General features: G+C 39.2%; 1 protein-coding gene across 1 annotated transcript in view; it reads right to left on the reverse strand.

Annotated features, from left to right (window-relative positions):
- dachd (dachshund d) overlaps window positions 1–13962 on the reverse strand; it is a 114227-nt gene extending 100265 nt beyond the window's left edge. The window contains 4 exon segments of the mRNA XM_056260651.1: window positions 13131–13180; window positions 13182–13309; window positions 13312–13392; window positions 13395–13962. Coding sequence (XP_056116626.1) covers window positions 13131–13180; window positions 13182–13309; window positions 13312–13392; window positions 13395–13692 — 557 coding nt within the window. The 5' untranslated portion in view covers window positions 13693–13962.
- Window positions 13963–14221: the final 259 nt, after the last annotated feature.

Genomic DNA, 14221 nt, shown 5'->3' on the forward strand with positions numbered 1-14221 from the left:
AAACTTTTGGAGCAACTATAAATGGCTTACTCAACACTCTCTATTGGCAATTCATAACTATTTTACATTTAATTGGAGAATTCATTTTCATGCATTTACACTGCTGTGAGTGTTATGTTTACCGTTACAAAAAATAAGTTTATTCAAGTGTGCTATTAGTAGACTTCTTTTAAACTAAAAATAAGAAAGTATACTATCAGTCTACTTTTATGCACTTCTCGGAAAAATACTTAAAATTACACTTAAGTGTACTTAACTTATACTGACAGAAAAGTCTAAGAGCCAGATTTACTAAACAGGGCAAAATTTACATGATAACGATGTACTAAAAACGTAAAAGTTTTCCTTTGCATTTTTCGCATACAAATGACAAGGGGATCCCGGTTCACACAGACCTGCGAAAACGACTAAACGCTGTGTTATGCATGCCAGGCCAGTAGTTGGCGATGTCACTTTGTAAAGAAACATTACGCGCCTATAGAATGAACACATAATACGCATACGCACGACGTCAACGTTTTCACAAATTCACATTTTTGTATTTTACACAGAGACGATAACGGTATCATTTTCAAAAACTTGCACTTTGAAATCTGTTTTCAAAAGTTTGCGTTTTCAGGGCCCCAAAACTCATAAAAAGTTTTCCATTTTTGTTTGAAACCGGTGTTGTGTGAAAAGTCCCTCAAATATAGAACATTGCTGCAATGAAATTTACATTTATTTAGCATATTTACTAAAATAAATTTAAATAATTTGAAAATCAAAATGATTTTTTTTTTAAATTAGATAATTTCCAATAGATTTTTTCTCAGTATTTGATATACCTATAAATGAATATGACATGGCATATATGATATAACAATTATCATGGAACTATAACAGAGAATCGGATTAGAAACGGCACACCAGGGTTTAAATCTAGGATTTAAAGTTGCTCTATTGTGTTTGTCCAGTAACGCAGAAATTTCCTTCCCGTTTGCGGTTCACATGGTTTGTATCCTTCAAATGGATCTTATCATGATCAATGTCATGATAAAAGACTTCCACAAACTGTCCAAATAGCTAAACTTACAGTTGATGTCTATATTTAATAAATAACCAAATTTCAACCTCTACTGTTTATTGGCCCTGGGGATATATTGGCAGACCACTAGTTATCTCGGCATCTTAAGCTGGGATAGAAGAGTATTAACATAAAAAATGGCATGATCCACCTTTACTTTACAGAGGTTAAAAATAGGAAAAAGAAAGTTCCAACAAGACAACTGTAGGGCACATTACATGTCAACTAGTGTCCACAGCTAGAATACTAATGGTGTGTTGGTGTGCTAGCTACATACGCCTACTCTAATGAAAGAGGTGAGTTTGAGATTTTCAATGAGCACTTTGGCCCTGTCTTTTATTAATAACACTCCAGGGTCCAGGAGGCCACGAGCAAAACGGTGGGAACGGGCTGACCCGCGGGCCACGCCTAATCTGTCCCGATTCGGTCCGCGCCACCGACGGCCTCGCTCGCTATCTGTTTCTCAAACTGATGCCTTCCTGCTGGGACGGCGTGGCTGGAGAGCTGTCAGCGTGCTGCCCTTTCTGGGGCGCTGCGCTATCTCTGCCTGCACCAGTCCGCCGTGGCCTGTTGAAAAGAGCTGTCATAGCCTCGCAAGTCTCTGACATTCCTATTGGCTTGACCCTGACCCTTTGAGAAGCGCACCTTTAATTATCCTGTCTCAAATCTCCTTCCATGGCAAAAACGAATATACATATCATAGCCGTGAGCATGTGTGCTATTCTTTTAAAGTACGCATTTGAGGGCCCCACTCAGAGCTGTGCAACTCTTGAAATAATATTAGACTATTTGGAATGTGACTGTGAGACTAGCAAGAGACACAGCTGCCGAAGAGCTTCTTTTATCAAGGGAAAATTACATAATGCCCCAACAGCTACGAACTGTTTCCAGCACAATATACTTAAAGTATAAAAAAAGCACAGAAGACATAAATATGATGTATTGTTTTAGCTGCCCTCCCCAGTATCCTCCAATTAAACATCCCTGTCACTGATAGAAGCCTAAAGACACTTTTGATCCGTGTAATCAGATCTGTGAGCTTGCTTTTGTCTCACATTCCTTTTCTGACATTTGAAAGGTCAAGAGTGAGAGGAGATTTGATAACTGCAAAATCCTCATACTCCATTTTACAACCCTTAATCTGTCTTCCCGGAATCGGTAACATAGAATTTTATCTTTGGGAGGAGGACTAGAGAGAGACTAGGAAACTGTGTCTGTTCACCATAAGGTGAAGCTTTAGGAATTTGCTGCACTGAAGACAAAAAGAGAAAAGAATCGGATAACGCTCTGACCGCAACAAAAGGTCAAGTCGCTACACAGAAATACATGCTTGCTAAAAGAGCTAAACTGCTGTACCATAAATAATCAGTGAGACAAACTGTTTTTCTCTCTCTCTCTCTCTCTCTCTCTCTCTCTCTCTCTCTCTCTCTCTCTCTCTCTCTCTCTCTCTCTCTCTCTCTCTCTCTCTCTCTCTCTCTCTCTCTCTCTCTCTCTCTCTCTCTCTCTCTCTCTCTCTCTCTCTCTCTCTCTCTCTCTCTCTCTCTCTCTCTCTCTCTCTCTCTCTCCTCTCTCTCTCTCTCTCTCTCTCTCTCTCTCTCTCTCTCTCTCTCTCTCTCTCTCCTCTCTCTCTCTCAGGTTTCAGGAAACTGTGCATTGTCAACACTGCAAATGTAGCGCAGCTTGGCCCAAATATCACACAAAGAAGGGCGCGATTTGTTCTGAATGCAGATCATAGACATGACAGCGCATTGCATTTTCATTGAGACACAATATTGACAGTTGCCAGTCCATTTTTGTTCCGCCAGTGAAAATAATTCAAAACAAAAATAAATGCTGTCTCCAAGCAGCACAAAACAGCAGCATTCATATACAAATCAGTGTTTTTGAATAATGATACAATGACTCAAATCAAAACAGTTCAGTTCCTGAATGAACAAGTGTGAGTTTGAACGAATCGGTTGAGTGAATGATTTAATAACTCACTCATGAATATGATAGTCACAGGGGCTGAATTCAGAACCACACACTGACACTAGTATACTACTCATACTAATTTTACCATATCGTTTTATGTCAGAAATAGTAAGAGTAGTGTCAGAATCAGTGCCGCCACCTACTGACGTGATGATGTAACCTGGAGAAAATCACTAAAATCCCCATCACTAATACAACGACTGAAAGTCTATCTGGAACATAAACAGATATATTTATATATAAAGATTTATTTATAAAGATTTGATCATTATAATTAATAATTAAACTACCCCAGAGGTGTGTGTGTGTGTGTGTGTGTGTGTGATATATATATATATATATATATCAGAGTGATAATAATGTGAACTTACGACAAAGGAACTGGCAGTCTTTTTCTGTTGTTCCTGGTGTTATTGTTTTGTCAATGCTTTGCTGCTCTCTGTACAGCTCACAAAACCTTCCACTGTGCTCTGTGTTCACTTCTCCCTTCTTGGCAGGACAGTCTTTCCCATTAAATAAGTCCTATTCCACTTAATGGCAACCTTGGGAGATCTGTAGCGCTTGAAAGCACCGGCACTTAACACTTTGTAGTCAGAGAAAACGTTTTTTTGATCTGCTCGTGTCATTTAATCATCCGTATTCTACCGAGCTACTCAGAAACAATTTTGCAGGATATTAACTTCTGGCTAAACCCTGCTTGTGCCATTTGTGGTTCCACTCAACCAATGGTCCCGTGGGGGCAGGAGCCCTCCTCACAGCTGTAATGAGCTTTACTGAGCTGAATAAAACAGTTAATAGAAAGGTAAAATCAAAAATGCATGAATCATGAAATATTAGCCAGATCCCAATGAAAATGGCTCTGGTTAAGTAGACATAACTGTCTGTAGGGTTGTTGGGCGGCTTCAGAAGTGCAGGAGACAGTTTAGTAGCTTATTGAATGGTTATACCATACCTCCTCCATGTATAAAGTTACTTAAGTGCTCGCCTGCAGGGAGAACCATGTCAAATCGCATTGAAAATAACTTTGAGGAGCAAATTGAATGTATTAGCTTAAAGGGAGCTGATGTCTATAGGGACCGCTGACACTTAATACTGAATTATCCTAGACAAAATATATCGAGCAAAAGTAAAGTGATTCACTGTCACTTTTGTGATTCACTGTCACCATCCCCCCCAAAATACAGTTTCTGTTGGTGAGAAAACCTACTTATTACTTGGTTGGCATCCACAGAATACACAGACAGGCAGTGGCATCCCATGAAAACCATTTTTGTTCCATTACAAAAAACTAGGTCATCCTCTCATAATTGTCAATCATGCAATAAATCTTTCTGTGCCGCAAATGAATACTGCACTGGGAATGAAACAAAGCTTATTGGCATGCGATGTCAGCTTGACTTAATTCATTCTCCTTTTCAGCTGAGCCTATTCATATGTGAAGTTTACGGATATCACACTGCCTGTTCCAGAGCGGGATAATAGATGTGGACAGACACATTATGCTGGGAATGTTGTATTAGCACAGCATAAGCTGTCTGAATGGAGACACGGCTCACAACAGAGTTTAAAATGTGAGACCGGATCCACAACTAGAATAAATTATCCTTCTTTAAGACACTTTGGAAGAATATTCTCTCTCCCGAGCACGTGAATGTAAATATGTAAATGTATGTACAGCCATGAACCTCGTCTACAATGGCTTTGAAATGAAAGCAGAACTTTCAAGGGAATCGTTTTCTCTGAATCATCTGTTCATGACGTCATGTCTTGAAATAAATCCACAATCAGAATCATTAGTAACATAATCCTTTCGGATGCAGTAAGAGCATGGGATGGGCAAAACTTCAGCATTTCTTAAAATTAATAGAAGTAATGGAAAAGACAACAAAATATCATGGGAAAGAGCTATTCTTTTTCTTACTCTGTTTAGTTTCTAAATGAGAATAAATGCAGAAATAGAAATGGAGATTTTTCTTCTGGTAAAAGGACCCTATTAATCTCATAAGCATCTTCCCTAGAGTTTTAGTGAGGGAAAACAATCAACAATATCCCAAACTGTGCAATAAAAAGTAAGAGATTTCAATATGAAAATGTTTCCATCAGATTCTTACAAATTTTGTGAGTTATGCGATTCACATTAATTTTACAGTTACATATACATACATTAAATATATTATACATTTTTGAGTATCTACTATATGCACTAAAATGTTTCTATAGATATATTGTTCATGTCTGTGTGGCAAGTATTCCCTGAGTTTTGTTTCATTTTTGTGACGTGCTCGAGAAAAAAAGTTCATGGAGTCCGAGACGGTAGAAAGCAGAAAGCACACCCTGTTTGTTTTCTTTATTTTATAAAAGTTTTGTTTTGATTGTAAGTGGAAACATATAAAAGTAGACCTTACAGTTTCAAATGATGCATTCGAAAATCCACCAAAACGCGTTGGCGCGTTTGTCAACCCCAGAGGGTTAATTAAATAAATATATTTTTATAATTAATTTTAAGATAAAAGATATATGAAAGAGCTATAAAAGAGCCACCTCTGAGAAATATATATTTTTTATATATTTTTTATGGTTTGATCCGTCTCCAATCTGGTCTCACACACAAAAAAAAGTAATAATTTGTATGAGATGGTCGCACAAAAACATTGTACAAAAACAACCCCTTACCCAAACCCCAAAACTATGAATGTAATATGAAAACATTTAAAAGTACCTTTACTACATTTTTGTAGGATCTAAGGCGATGTAAGTTATCATGGCGATTTCACCATCTCGTACGAATTATTCCAAGTGATTATGAGAGTGTGTTTGTGCTTTTGAGTATGTAATTGTGTCTGGTATCTTTCCATCACACAAAGGCTTGAACACAATATCTGTGTCTGCTACAGCTCTGGGCTCAACATTTACCTTCTCCTGCCAGGTGTCGTCAGTTTACAAATATCTGATTGGACAGACGGGAAATGCAGTGGTACGCCTCCAGCAGACGAGTTTGGTGTCATGTCTCTCTGGAGCAAACTGTCAGTCTTTAAGAAGAGAGTAATAATAGCCGGGTACCACAGCCACTTGCTGTGGGAAAAAACGCTTTCTTTTTTAAAGCGAATAGCTGACATTCGAGTCTGCAGGAGAAACTCAAGCGGACCATCATAAAAAGAGTTATCAGAATGCCTGTCTCACTGGACTTAGACAACAGCAATGTGAGAAGCTTTGGATAGCTTTCAAAGGAACAACACCTTTGTTTGCTGATAATGAAATACAGTATAGCCCGTTGAGGGTTTCGGGCGGTTTAGGGATTATTAGAAAAAAATATATTTCCAGTTGTTTTAAATGGGCTGCATTGCAAGTTGGGATGTTTCCCCTGCAGAGAGTTGCGTGCTATGCGTCGCTCATTCACTTTGGCCTTCAGTAACTTGGCATACCATGTTCGAGCTACAAGGTCTCTTAACTGTTTGCTTTGTTTTCATAAAGAGGCTACAGCCGCATTTTAGAATGTTTCATATATTAAATCGCGGGAGTAAATTAAACCCAGTCGCGCATATTTTGAGGAATATAATCACGACTCTTGACGCTTGTATCTTTACATCAATCCAACGGACGAATTAAAAGAAATAAAAGCTACTGAACAAAAAAATATCAAAAGAAAAGATGCTTCCTCAAAAGGTGGCGAGAATGAGATACAAACACATCAACAACCGCATCAATATGGGCAACATATGGGATCCTCAGCGGCAACGAGCACTGAAATTTGGCTTTTCTATTATGATTCAATTGTGCTAAATTGACTTGATAGGCTTCTGTGCGGTCCGCGAGGATTCCAGCTTCATAAGAGAGGCCTGGTGCCTCAGCTTTGTCAAAGGCCCATCATGCTTTGAGCTCTGATAGAGTTCCATTCTATTCTCGAGTGTCATTAGCTGTGGGCCAGGTAAAGATTAGATAACAATCAGAACTTTATGAGATACCTTTAGAGGTGTTAGGAGTCTTTTGTCCCACTGCTAAAAGAGGAACGTAGATGAAAAAAAGTATAACTTCCTCTTTTCTTTCATTCCTTTGAATGATCTAACTGGATAGGGACTCTTCAGTTGTTTCGGCAGCACAGAAACAATGTAAATGTATTTTTAAAGAGCAAAAAAAAAACTCTTAACATGCCCTGTTAAGCATATTTCATGGAATATTCATAAATTACTAAACATATAATTTATGGCGAGTTCTGAAGCAGTTTTATCAAAGGTAGGCCTACTTTCATTCATTTTTGCAGGAGAGCTTGAAGTGAATTTAATTGAGAGCTCTATTTATTTTGTCCTAGGAAAAGTGTCTCCAGCACTCCAGAGCCCTTTGTTTTCCTTTAATGGAGTTATGGTGCTCTCATTGCGCTGTAAAGTGGCGCTTGTTCTGACTTAAATGAAAACAGCCTCGAGACCTCAGCAGTCACCTGTCCTTCACCGCAGTCCCGCCAAAACCTGCTGACCGCATCTCATTGACGCTGTTTATGACAGCGGTTCAAACTTAAATATCCAGCTTTTGCTGTCTTCTTTCAAAACCACAGAGCTCATAAAACATCCATCATGACATTCCTCCATTTTATAACAGAGTAAATATCACTGTACAGGGTAGATTTTCCCATCATTCACTTTCATCACAGTAGAGTGGGACAAGAAGAGGCCATTAAGTTCAAACAACGCAGATATTTCCGTGATAACATGAAAAAGTTTATATAGGAGGAGATTCATCATTTGATATGATCTTGAAGACAGGGGAAAAAACAAGAAGAGGAAATTTCTGGAATCCCAAATGAGATTGATTCCCTGAAGTATTCTCCTTCTTTTTTTCTTCTTTTTTTCTCATGTCAGCTTCAACACGAAAATGAAGCCAGGGAAAATTAACTCCTGATACGGATACGCTGAATTAGACGCAAAAAAAAAAAAAAAAAAAAAAAAAACTTATTAAGGATTCCGGCCTTGTCATTTTCAATTTTCTGCTCTTTGGACATGCTTGTATTCAGATTCGCGAACATCCACTCGGCATATCAATCCTAATTAGACAATCTGGGTCCGCGAAGGATGAGAGCCGAGTTATTTGCATAATTTAATCATAAATACTCAGCGATACATATTTCCAAATGCATTTGTACAATCATCTTTCTATCCTTAGGGCAAAAGTATTAATATGATTAGGCAATAATTCTTTAAAAAAGGAGGAAAATAGGAAACCAGAAAGTGCACTCTCTTTTTAAACTCCAGCTTTGGGCTATATGAAAAATTAATTAATTTCTGGGGAAAATCAATTTCTTTATGTGACCATATTAGACAGAGCCGAGCTAAGGCCCGGAATCGCTCTCCAATCAAGAAATCTCATCTGCTCCCTCTAACTTGTGTCAGTAGTGGTTAGCGTCCCTGCGTGAGCGTCAGCGGTCTGCGAACTGCTTCCTAAATATGCTGTAATGTGGAAGGGATGGTGGCTAAAGACATGCCAGGGCTCCGAGTCAGAGAGCTCATAATGCATTGCTTTTTCCACCGGCAATCTGTTTCAGGTGTGGCTATGGTGGCTAGTGTCACTGTCCTGTCTCATTTCATACTTCTGGTGGTCAGAAAAAAAGAAACCTGCAGATGATTTGACACACTTACACTTGCTTGTTTGATTTGAGACTGATTGATGACTCACGCCATCGCTCACGGTCACCGCAACCTGTTCTAAAAATCATGAATGTCCGCTATTCGCGCACCAATTCTTCTTTTTTTTTAAGGGATAGTTTTACTCATGTTGTTACCTGTATGACTTTCTTCTACAGAACACAAAAGAAGACTTTTTGAAAAATGTATGCCAGACAATTAAACAAAGGGATTCAATCATGTTGTTTTGGACCCCATTGACTTTCATTGTATGACAATATTCTTCAGAAATTATGTTCCGCAGGGGGAAAAAAGATTTAGAACAACATGAGTGTGAGAAAATTTATAGATAAACTGATGACAGATTTTTGGGTGAACTATCCCTTTAATATGGAGGTCAAATGTCAAGTCAAATATGGTCAGGTCAAATATGAGGGCTTGAATAGAGAATTGAATATTTTCCTAGAACTGTTTTAAATGAACCTCAATTGAATACAGAGGTATCAAGTTGCTTTTATCAGAGTCACGTTCGTAACAAGCTCTTCTGCTGTCTCGTCTCGCAATGACGACGGATGCCAAGAGCACAGTTAATTTGAACACACGTGGCTAATCCCATCAAGGAAAGCTCCAGTGACTCACGGGGACGGAAAAAATAAAAACCAGATTGTTTATCTGCTTCATTTTCAATCCATCAGCACTGATCGCAAGTGAGGAATATGGAATCATGTGTATATGATTTGTAAGAAGTGCTACAATGAATCTGTGATTTTAACAAGCCTTTTAACATGCATCCCCCCCCCCCCCCCCCCCCCACACACACACACACACACACACACACACACACACACACACACACACACACACATCCCCCCTCAACTCTTTCATCCTAATCAGCATCTGTCTCTCTGTTTTTTGAAGTTATTATCGCCTCAGCTCCCTCTTGGATGTGGTTGCTGGGTGACGGGTATCTTAGCACCCACTCTGGACTGGGAATGATTTGAATTCGATCCAAAGATTTCCCATGAGTACCTGTAAACACATCCGTGCCTTGTCGAAAAACAAATATATCAGAAGAGCACTGCAAAGAGAGTGAGAGAGAGAAAAAAAAAGAGCGATAAAATCTGCCACTGTGTGTTAAGACGCACCCCTGAGTGCTAAACAAAATAATGACGCTCCTCTGTAATATGCCAGTCTGTGTTGTACACAAACAAAAATATTTGTCAAACCGTGATGCTCCTGTGACTGAATTATAAAGGTAAAAATGTAACTAAAATATCATTTAAAACATAATGAATTAAATGAACACAAACTTGAGGACATATTCTTTATTCATTTAAATTTAATTCAATAAAATATGCATTCAGTAGTATCTATTTAACCTTCCATTGTTGACAACAACTGTCAATTAACCGCCTGGGCCGTACGCATCCTGACAAACCCTCCAATGTAACAGCTGTCTCAGCACTCACCTCCAGCCCAACCGCCCTGGTGTTTCAATAACCTTTCCTTAAGAGTTCAAATGTCGCCAGGCGGCAAGAACCGCACCGTCCCACATGGACAAAAAGGAAAGGAAAACAAGTAGCTGAAGTATTGCTTCTCACAGGGCAGACTCATAACTCCTATGAAAGCAGAGAGATTACAGCCCCGTATCTGTTCGGCGGCAGAAGGTGCTCATTAATCTGGGCCGAGGGTCCCTGGGAGAATGAGGAGGGGGGAGCCGGAGGAACACGTCCTCATGCGGAAGGGAGAAACGGGGCGAGTCTGACTCCGCTTCATGGGGAATTCTTTTAACGTGAGCAGACAAAGATGTAAGGCCGCTGTTATCCCGGAGCAAAGAGGATTATTAGCACTCTGGAAGCCGAGCAGCATGCTGGAAAAGTGAGCTCGCTATTGCTTAGGCCATTTTATTTAATTATCTCTATTTTTTTTTTTTTTTTTAAACAGGATTGGAACACATTCCAGGCGGACTCAAACCTGACCTCTTATGCTGTCAGCATACGCACAACCCATTGCGCCACTCCTCTCTAAAGTTCTCCTCTACATACCAAAAAAACTAAATTCATATAGCGAAAGAAACATAACATTCCATCATAATCATCTAGACTGCTTTAGACAAACGAAATTATCCTTCTATAAAATTCAAAATATGAGCAAGTAACAGCCCCCCGAGTCACGTCCATGCAAGAGTTATGACTTAGCGTGCTGACCTTCCCCGTAAAGAGAATCAAAGCAGATGTAGATACATTAAATCCACACTGTAAATAAGAGCCAGTGTGTTTGTGTTCCATCCGAGCAGATACCTTTGTCCATACAAATGATGTAATCCTCCAAATGGGAAGCAGACATGGAGGAGGTGATTGATTTCAGCATAACCACCGGCAGTACCAGGTGCTTTCAGAGACAATTACAGGCCTCTCTATGCAGCAGTAATAGGCCAGCACTTTAGCGTCATTAAAGCAATGTGTAGCACTGCATTATCCTTTAACCCATCACTGACCACTCTCTTTCCCAGCCCCGAAGTTCAAACCACACACTCCATCACCTCAGGTCCCTGGGACGGGGCCGCACGGATTGAAAGCAAGCACAGGCCCAGAAGGAGCTCGTACAGACAGCATGGGAAAAGACTGTGAGTGAGCAGACTGCATCTTTAGCACCGCTGCTGGACGAACACACACCGCACTTGACACACAGCTACAGGGGAATATTTACATTGTGCATTTTTAGACAAACTGCTTTAATTTCATTATTTACACTAATACGAAATAATACAATGCATTTGGTGTTAATCTGCAGCTGTAATTATGACTAGCATTAAGAAGTCCAATATATATGTACTGTATGTGCATGACAAGAAAGAAGAAAATATATAATTAATATATTATTGCATATTATAATTGCAATCATTTTTTGCAAAAGTACGTGATGGTATAATAATGTGTGATTTAACAAAAGAGTTTTTATCTGCACTCCCACAGAATAAAAGTGGCACTTGTCCAAAACAGAAATCATATTATGAGTGTTTTTTATATATTTGTTTTAATATATATTAATGTTATGTTTGTGAGAATAATATTGTGTTAAAATAGTTTATATGATAAAAATCACTCAGGACATTCAGATCTAAAAAGATTGATATTAACATTATGTTCAATGTCGAACATGTGCCTGATCCACAATATATATTTTTTAATTATAAAGTGATTCTCATAAAAAAAAAAAAAAGAAGTTGTGATTTATTGTTCAGTTTTTGTAGCACTGAAATTCCTCATTAAACATTATCTGAAATTGTACAACACTTGGGCTCGAATTGCTGCATGCAAGGTGTTTTGTGTTTTCATTTCAGATGAGCTGTCAACACTTGACATTTTTAAATTAGCTTACTTTTTCTAGTAATTATTGGGCCATTCACTTGATCACTAAAGGGTGACATTAAAGTTTCAGGGCGAATTATTCACCGATGTTACAAGCTGTAATTGTTTCCTGTGTGATTTTGTACTTCAAGCACTGTATCACTCCTGCCATTAAGTATACAAGCACTTATTGACTATGATTTGATTTTTCCCCAGAGGAAGAAAAGAGTAGAAAGAAATGTCTGCCTATAAATGACAACTACATGGGAGAGAGCATCTATTACAATAATTCTGACAAACATGCTTATTTAACCTGCTCAAATAACAGAAACCAAACAATATTTCCTCTTATGCTCAATAGGAGCTCAACATTGCTTACAATATATGCAGGGTGACTTAAAAACGTGCAATAAAAAAAAATCACATTTGTAAGTATAAAAATATATAACAACAAGAAAAAAGCTCTCATGTTCTATATACACTTGTGCATGATTTCCACAAAACATGTTTGAGCCAACTGTCATTTATGAATTATTCATTCTGGTAAATAGTTAAAGAAAAAAGAAACACCCTGTTTTGCACATGCACTACAACACTTCAATAAAATGTTTTGCATTTATTTGTTTACAATTGCAAAAAGTTGATTATAGTTACTTTATAGTATTCTAGAATTAGTTGCACATTTTTCTATATTTATATTACAATTATTTTAATGATATAAGAACATGATGTGTTTCTTCAATGTTTTTTTTTTATTTATTTTGCAACACCTTCGGTTTAGCAAAGATCCATGTACTTATCAAGAACTTCTTGAGATTAAAGTTATTAAAGCCACAATATAAGTGAAATAGCAGTAAATAAAACTACAAAAAATAATAATAAAAAGTTGTTTGTTGAACTTAAAACAATTGCAATGTTGCATCCGGCTGTACAATTATTTTAAGTTCTAATTGGAACATATTTTAAAGTGCAAAGACAAATGTGAAAGTATTTGCAAATGTCCTGCACATCTGTTCCACATATTACTCTAATAACAAAGTACATTCGTTTTACTTTGTACTGTAAGGTTCGCTTCACTTCTTATCTAACTTGTCTATTGATTTGGAGCCCTAACAGAGTCGCACTTGTTCTGACCTGGCATTAGTGCAGTCGTTGTAGAGGGTCTCGAAGTCTTTTCTGGAGATTGAGTTTGCATCGGTTGACACCGGGCTGGATGGCCCCCAGTCCGCGCAGGATCCGGACCTGCTCCACGTTACACACCACCGGCGTGATCTCCAGCCGCTTGAGTTTGGTGTAGACGGTGTGCAGACCCCGACCAGGTGTTTGAGAAACAGGTCAAACGCCTGGGGCAAGCAGATGAGCTCATGTCCGTCCACTGTGAAAGAGGCCACCTGGCGCCCCTAAGCTCCACCATCCGACACTCATTATTCTGCGGGGTGTTTTCAACTGGGGACGGGGTCGAGTACACGGGCTTGCCGGCCAGTGAGATGCTGCTGGTGTTGGTGCTGAGCAGATCCGTGCGGAACAGATTCTGGGGCGCTGACTGAGAGGGAGACGCAGAAGTGGCCGAGGGCGAGGATGATGATGCTGCGGTCGCGGAGCATGATGATGATGCTGATGATGCTGACGAAGAAGTTGAGATCGGACACGGCTGGACCAGAGACGATTGGGGAATCAGAGCAGCCGGTACGGCCATGGTGTTTCTGCACCTATCAAATAAGTTCAGACGGAAGGAGAGCCAGTGTGCAAAAGTAGCGCAAAGAAGAAGAAATCCCACCCGAGTGCGCTCCGCCGACGCGCGAATGGATGTGGAGAGGTGCCGTGCTGAAATTAGGGCTCTGAGAAAGATTGAGAGAGAATGACAGGAAGAAAATGAGCAGAAAAGTGTGCTCTGCTCTGTGGATGAGTTGTTGTTGTCACAAGGTACAGAGAGGGAGGAGCCACTATCAGCCCTTTGAAACGGAGCACAATCTTCTAATGCGACCCTAGTGGAACAGCGTTCGGAACATTCCAGCGTTTACTTACAACCGTCGTAAACTCGGATGAAACCTGCGCCTCTTCTAGGAATGCTCTCTGAAACGCAACTTTACGCGCCGTGCTCCTCTGCTTCTTATGGTTCATTGTTTTACTTGAAGTTGTCATTCTTTTTGAGTGAGACAATAAGCAAATTTAAAGGTAAACATTATAATTATTTTCATTAATAATGTGGGAAATATTTATGGAAA

Source organism: Rhinichthys klamathensis, unplaced genomic scaffold, assembly GCF_029890125.1.
Source record: "Rhinichthys klamathensis goyatoka isolate OS25496 unplaced genomic scaffold, OSU_Roscu_1.1 h1tg000177l_1, whole genome shotgun sequence".
Taxonomy (NCBI): domain Eukaryota; kingdom Metazoa; phylum Chordata; class Actinopteri; order Cypriniformes; family Leuciscidae; genus Rhinichthys; species Rhinichthys klamathensis.